Consider the following 6,865-nt stretch of genomic DNA (forward strand, 5'->3'; position numbering starts at 1 on the left):
CCGGAGTCCAAGCTACCTGAGCTTCAGGGAAGGATTGTGTACATAGCCATCCCCTTCCCGTGCCTGTGTTCCCCGGAGACCCTCTTCCTGTGCCCCCTCACCTATATATATCCGCACCTGGTGTCTGTGTGTAAATAAATTGTGAACTGAAGTGACGGACTGCCTCCGAGTCTCTCCTGAGCCTGACAGATACACTTTAGATTCTAGCCAATCATTTTACGTTTCCGAGGATAGTAGGCGGGTCCAGGTACGTACGTTCTTTTAGAGCAGAGCTACAGATTAAAAATGCCCAAGGCGAAGCGGTCAAAAGTCTGGCTGTACTTCACAGCAAAATATGCAAACTCCGCAGCCTGCAACAAGTGCTTTAAGCTGATACTGTGATACTGTCAAAGGAGGTAACACCTCAAATCCGATGAAACACCTGGCGACGCATAGCGTTTTTTTTAAAAGCCGAGAAATGTGCCGTATTTGATAGCTTGCTGCGAGACCTCACACCGTGCACATCTACTGCGGGTGTGGTGCCTGTTATTGGACCCGGAGTTAGCAACATCCTCCAAAAACCCGAAGAGGAGAGTCCTGGCCCCTAGCCCTGCCAGTGATGACGGATGATGATGGCAGCAGCAGCCGTTCTTCTCTGCGTGAGTAGCTTAATGTTGTTTGTGTGTAATTTACGTTGAGTAGGCTAACTACGTTATTACATTAATGCATGTAAGGTGAACTAGCAAACATCATCATAGCTACATGTGGCTGTCTTCTTGTTTGATGGCAGATACTCCCTTCACCCTGGCCAAAAAGGCTAAAATGACCAAAGAAAAAGTGGAAAACAGTTAAACATGAGAGGTTTCCAGGAAGGCGTGGACCGAGGGTGTGAACCCGCCATGAGTTCCGCCCTGGCAAAACAGGGGAGAGAAGGAGAGAGGAGGAGAAAGAGGGGAAAAAGAGAAGGAAGGCTAGGAGTGGAGAGATTCTGATCAGCACCTGGCTGATCCTGCAGGTCGTGACACCATCTCATGAGAGCCAAACTTATTTCTATAATTGTTCCCATCTCAGAGAGCTTGGATTCAAGGCTCTCATCACTTGAACTAAAGGAGCTGGGTAAAGTCCCCCTCATGCACAGGCAGCTCAGCTTACCTTCATATCTCTTCAGAAATGAGAAAGCATGAGAAACCATGCATCTGAGTTTTTTTTATGTTTGTTATTTTTCTGGTGACATAAACAGAATCAGGGTTTTCTGGGACTAGAACCCAACCCGAGTTGACTTTATTTGAGATCTCCTCCTCAACCATCTGTGTCAGCTCCACAGCACTCTCACATTCCTCATGAGTGACATCAAGAGCGGCAGCAAAGCTGATTGAGAGAGAGTCTCCCAATACGGGGCTTATTTTTGTCATGGCTATGCTAAGGCTTGTCTTGGAAATTTCCTCTGTCAGTCGGTCCTGACCTGCTAGAAGCGACGTTTTTATGATCCTTACACTAACTGACTGTATGACATCAGTAATCATATCGGCCAGTGCTACTTGGACATCGGAGTCCCAGATCCCATTTTCTATCAAGCCCCACTGTAATCCAGAAAGTCTATCGAAACACCTGCTCATAGCAGGTAAAATATCCTCTGAATTAATGGGGGTAGGGGTTCTAACACTGGGTACAGACATTGTAAAGGATTTAGTTTCACTACGATTACTTTGAAAATCTGTTTTCTCTGAGTTTTCAGAATGTGAAGATCGCGGTCTGTACATGTCACATACCCGACCAGAGTTGACTTTATTTGAGATCTCCTTCTCAACCATTCGTGTCAGCACCACAGATTGCTCACATTCCTTGTGGGCGACATTAGCGGCAGCAATGCTGGTTGAGAGAGAGTCTCCCAATACGGGGCTTATTTTTCTCACGGCTATGCTAAAACTTGTCTGGGACGATGCATCTGTCAGTCGGTCCTGAACTGCTACAAGTGAAGCTTGAATGATGCTTGCACTAAGTGACTTCATGACATCAGTAATCATATCAGTTAGTGTAGCTGGGACATCTGAATCCCAGACCGCATTTTGTATCATGCCCCACTGCAATCCAGAGAGCCTATGTGAAGATCGCGGTCTGTATATCTTATGTACCCGACCCAAGTTGACTTTATTTGAGATCTCCTCCTCAACTATTTGTGTCATCTCCACAGTGCTGTCACATTCCTCGTGGGCGATATTAAAACCAAGAGCAATGCTGGTTGAGAGAGGGTCTCCCAATACTGGGTTTATTTTTCTAATCGCTATACTAATATCTGTCTGGGATGATATATCTGTGAATTGGTCCTGAACTGCTAGAAGTGACGTTTTTATGATCCTTGCACTAACTGACTGTATGACATCAGTAATCATATCAACCAGTGCAGCTGGGACATTGGAATCCCAGACCCCATTTTCTATCATCCCTGACTGTAATCCAGATCGTGGCCTGTCCATCTCACGTACCTGACCAGAGTTGACTTTATTTGAGGTCTCCTTCTCAACCATCTGTGTCAGCTCCACAGCACTCTCACATTCCTCATGGGTGACATTAGAGCGGCAGCAATGCTTGTTGAGAGAGAGTCTCCAAATGCGGGGCTTAATTCTCTCACGAATATGCTAAAACTTGTCTGGGACGATGCATCTTTCAGTCCGTCCTGAACTGCTAGAAGTTATGCTTTAATGATGCTTGCACTAAGTGACTGTATTACATTAGTAATCATATCAGTCAGTGCTACTTGGACACGGGAGTCCCAGATCCCATTTTCTATCATGCCCCACTGTAATCCAGAAAGTCTATCGAAACACCCGCTGACAGCAGGTAAAATATCCTCTGAAGTTATGAGGATAGGGGTTCTAACATTGGATACAGACATTGTAAATTTAGTTTCACTACGATTACTTTGATTACACATCCTCGCTGATGTTGATGCCTAGGAATCTGTAGCAGCTGACTCTCTCCACCTCTGCTACTGCTAGTCTCCTGTAACCCACGATGAGCTCCTTGGTTTTGCTGATGTTAAGCACCAGGTTGTTGTCATGGCACCATGATGTCAAGGCTCTCACCTCTGTCCTGCATGACGTCTCATCTCCATCAGAAATGCAGTCAATGATAATATAAACTGTCAAATATGGTCACACCTGTTTTTATTTATTTACTTAAATTAACCATGATAATGAAGCCTGACATGATTCCATGGATAAAGATCCGTTTTGGTATTGATTATATTCCACTTTTATTCTTATATTTAGCATCTTAACATCACAGAAGAGCAATGACTGATGTACAGATTTTTCACCTGCAGGTTATAGAGCTCAAAACTGTACCATTTTTTAAGGTGGTCAGTTGTGCGTGGGTGTGCTGTTTAAACATCTTCTTGAAAATAGCACTTTGCTCCTCACTGTTTTTGAAAACTAAGAGCTAATAAAACAAATCCAGTAATTGCACTTTTATCTTTAAGTCTGGTATAGTAACCTGTCTTAATCTATTTTGTGTTTTTATTTATTATGTGGGGAAACATCCTTTCAGCCCTGTGCTGAGAGGGCTGTGGTCATCCATCTCTCCTGTTCTAATAAACCCAAATTTCAGGAACACCTTCTTTAGACCTGTTCATTTTTATTCATATAGCACCAGTCAACAAATCTTGTCTCATGTCACTTCATATTGTAACGTAGAAAACAATGTTGCAATTATATGTTAATTGTAAATAATAGACCATGTGTTCTTTCTTAAATCTGCGTTTATCTCAACACATGCTGAAACCAGCAAACTTACAGAATATACACAAAGTAATTCTGAAATCGTACCTCTATAATGTACAGCTTTTTTTTCTCACCTTGTGTCAAATCTTTTGCTTCTCCAAACGGCTTCAAGTTGTCCACCATCTCCTTCAACAGTATCATTCTGGAATAATAACTCCTTGTGCCCAGCCATGTCAAGAACAGCAGAGAGTTTTAGATGTTCACATTGAAGAACAGCCTTTACTTGTCTCAGTGTTGAATTCCATCTTGTGATTAGGGATCGTTTTCTGTTCACCAAATTCAGCTTCAAATACATCTTTGATTGTTATGCTTGTGTGCAGTAGAGAGCTGAGCTTAGATAACTTTGAAAAACTTTGAAAAATAAGGTGTGGATATGATAGTAAAAGTTAGTAAACCTCTATTAAAGTCCCCCCTCTACAGCCTGTTGTTTCTTAGATTCAGCAATGAAACTGAATTTAAAACAAAACATAGATGACATTTTGTCACCTTGGCAACCACCAAGATCCCACTGCCTGCACATTTATTATGATGATCTGGGAACAACACCGACACCAGGATATCAGATCATCTGCAACTGCAAGCCTCCCAAAAACATCAGATTATTGGAAAATGTTAGCTGCTAACCTGAGGGCCACTTTCTACCATACTCAAGTGATCGAACTTTGTTCACACATGAACTACAACAGTAGAAATCATGAGGAAACAAGTAAAGACCTCATCGAGCAGCTGGAGGAGGCTTCTAGTAATAAGCCCAATAACAACAGTGAGACAAAGGCTCTCACAAATGACAATCAAGCAGTTGTCAAAATAGATGATCTGATAATTACCCTGCAGGAACAAATCAGCCACCCTACCAAAGAGCAGTGTGTGGAGTCTGCCATTCAAACCACAGAGGCTTCACACACAGACTCTGTAGGCCTGAAGTCTTCTAGTGTCATGAACCGAAGTTCCGTGCGCAAGCTGGACCCAGAAGCAGAACACACACACCAGGGTAGGAGGGAATAAAGAAAGCAAATTTATTATAACTAAAGGTGTCCCGTGAGGGTAGCCGAAAAAACAACGTATGGAGCCAGAAGAAACCGAGGGGCTGGGGAGGTGAACTGCGCAGGGAACGCCGAAAGCGGGGCTGTGAGAAGCTGTAAAACAAGAAAGAGAAACAGATTACTGGGGTGCAGAAAAAGGCAGCATACGAGGGAAGGTGGAGTATACGTCTTACGGAGGTAGCTGGGCTGAGTGAACCAGAAGGGGGGGGGGGCTCCAAAAGGGTCGAGACGGCGAGGCTGATGGTGCTTCCGAATCTCAGGCGGACAGGTGGACCGGCAGGTGGCTCGCAAAAACGCCGAGTTGTGATCTGAGTACACAGTGTAAAACAGAGTCAGTTCCAATGGACAATTTGTCATAAGGGGTTTTTCCCGCAGGTGTACGTTACCGCTGAGAGGTGACTACGGACTGGCGTGGAGCAGCAGGTAGGGCAGGATTAAATAGTCCACCTGGTGATCGCCTGGGATGGGATGCAGGTGTGGGGTTAGCAGCCACGCCCGTGGGCGTGGGCATCCCAACAGCACCCCGGACGCCGGGCCGCGGACCATGACATCTAGAGAGGCTGAATTGGAGCTCCAGTGTAAGAATCAACAAGAGCAGATAGAGATGCTCCAGAAACAGCTCCTAGGAGCTCAGAACCAATCAAAAAGCAGACCGTTAAACATAGCCAGGAGCAGGAGACACTCCACATGGAAATCAGTGACCTGAAGTCCCAGCTCTGCTCCAACAAGGCCCTTCATGATTTGAAGGTAGAGACTCTTGACAGAGAGCTGAAAGAAGCCAATGTTAAAATCACACAGGAGCCAAAAGAACAAAATTTAACCACAGCAAATGAAATCCAAAAATTGGAGCCTTGGAAGCAAAAGACACTGGAGGACAGGAGAAGAAAAAGAGGCCTCTCTGCCATCACCTTGAACGTCTTTGCAGGAGACTCTGAAAGGAAAAGACACTGGAGGACAGGGGATGAAACTTTCTCCCTTCTCACTTTCTCCCTCTCCCTTCCCTTATCTTTCCTGCTTGGCTTTCTCATGTCTCTGTCTAGTCTTGTCTGCTTCTCTCCCTCTACCCTGAAAGAGTCTCACAGTCTTTTCTCTAAAACCTAAAAGAGGAATTATGGATTTGATCAACTGGTCCATGAATGCAATTGACACCCTCTTCTCGACGAGAAGCCTGGGTTCAGGAGAGCCCATTGAAGACATCTATCTTTTTGGAACCATGATAACAGGGTTCTTGCTGATCGGCGCTGGCTTGGCCCTGGCTTATCGAAGAATAAAGAAAGCGGAAACAGCTGTTCAAATCCCCACAAGGCTGCCCGCTATGTTGATTGGAACGATGGAGCGAGCTGTGGCTTCTCAGAATGGGCTCATTAGACGCAGCATGGATGACATCTTGGAGAAGCTTGCGGCTGCTGTGAGTGCTGAGACTCTGACAACATCTGACAACATCTTGGAGAGGCTCACAGCTATCGTGAACACTCATGCGCTATAAGCAAACTGGATAACATCTTGGTGTAGCTGGATAACATCGTGGAGAGGCTCACGGCTCTCCAATGGGAATGGTGAGGAACCAGTGATGGACATTAGATCGACTGTAAAATTGACATGCAGTGGTTCGGACTAAAGCAAGAACACCACCATTATTTCATGCGGCTACCATATCGGCGCCAGCTGCGGTCTCAAGGCTGGAGCTGAACATAACAAACAATTTCTCCCCTGATAACAAACTGTGTTTAGACTCTTCGTTCCAAACGCCCTTGTACACTTATCTCCTAGGCCGAGTCGGACCGCGGGTCTGGGCCCAGCGCTGGATGAATAGTTGCAGGGCAGGATGGCTGTGTCTGGCTTACTTCTCACCCCTTACCCAGCCCTGTTGCTTGTCACGTGCTTCATGATGTTGTGATGTGGACATTTATGTGCTCTTTGTGCAGAGGAGTTTTTTTGTTTTCTGTTCTCATGCTGTCCCCCCATAGGAGCCCAGCATGAGTAGAGGTCTCTTTTTTTCGCTTCCTCAACTTGCCCATTGTATTGTACATTTCAGTGTTTTTCCATAATACTACCAGTCTCCGA

The 6,865-nt window shown here is 45.1% G+C and overlaps 1 protein-coding gene across 1 annotated transcript; it reads right to left on the bottom strand.

Annotated features, from left to right (window-relative positions):
- Positions 1-770: 770 nt before the first annotated feature.
- Positions 771-5,351, bottom strand: LOC120722329. Its single transcript, XM_040013303.1, has 2 exons — positions 4,975-5,351; positions 771-4,894 (listed from the first exon to the last, which is right to left on the bottom strand). Exon 2 carries the CDS (start codon positions 2,502-2,504, stop codon positions 1,134-1,136), a length of 1,371 nt encoding a protein of 456 aa, XP_039869237.1. The 5' UTR covers positions 2,505-4,894; positions 4,975-5,351; the 3' UTR covers positions 771-1,133.
- Positions 5,352-6,865: the final 1,514 nt, after the last annotated feature.

The sequence above is a fragment of the Simochromis diagramma genome, unplaced genomic scaffold (genome assembly GCF_900408965.1).
Source record: "Simochromis diagramma unplaced genomic scaffold, fSimDia1.1 OVJJ01000618.1, whole genome shotgun sequence".
In the NCBI taxonomy this organism is placed as follows: Eukaryota; Metazoa; Chordata; class Actinopteri; order Cichliformes; family Cichlidae; genus Simochromis; species Simochromis diagramma.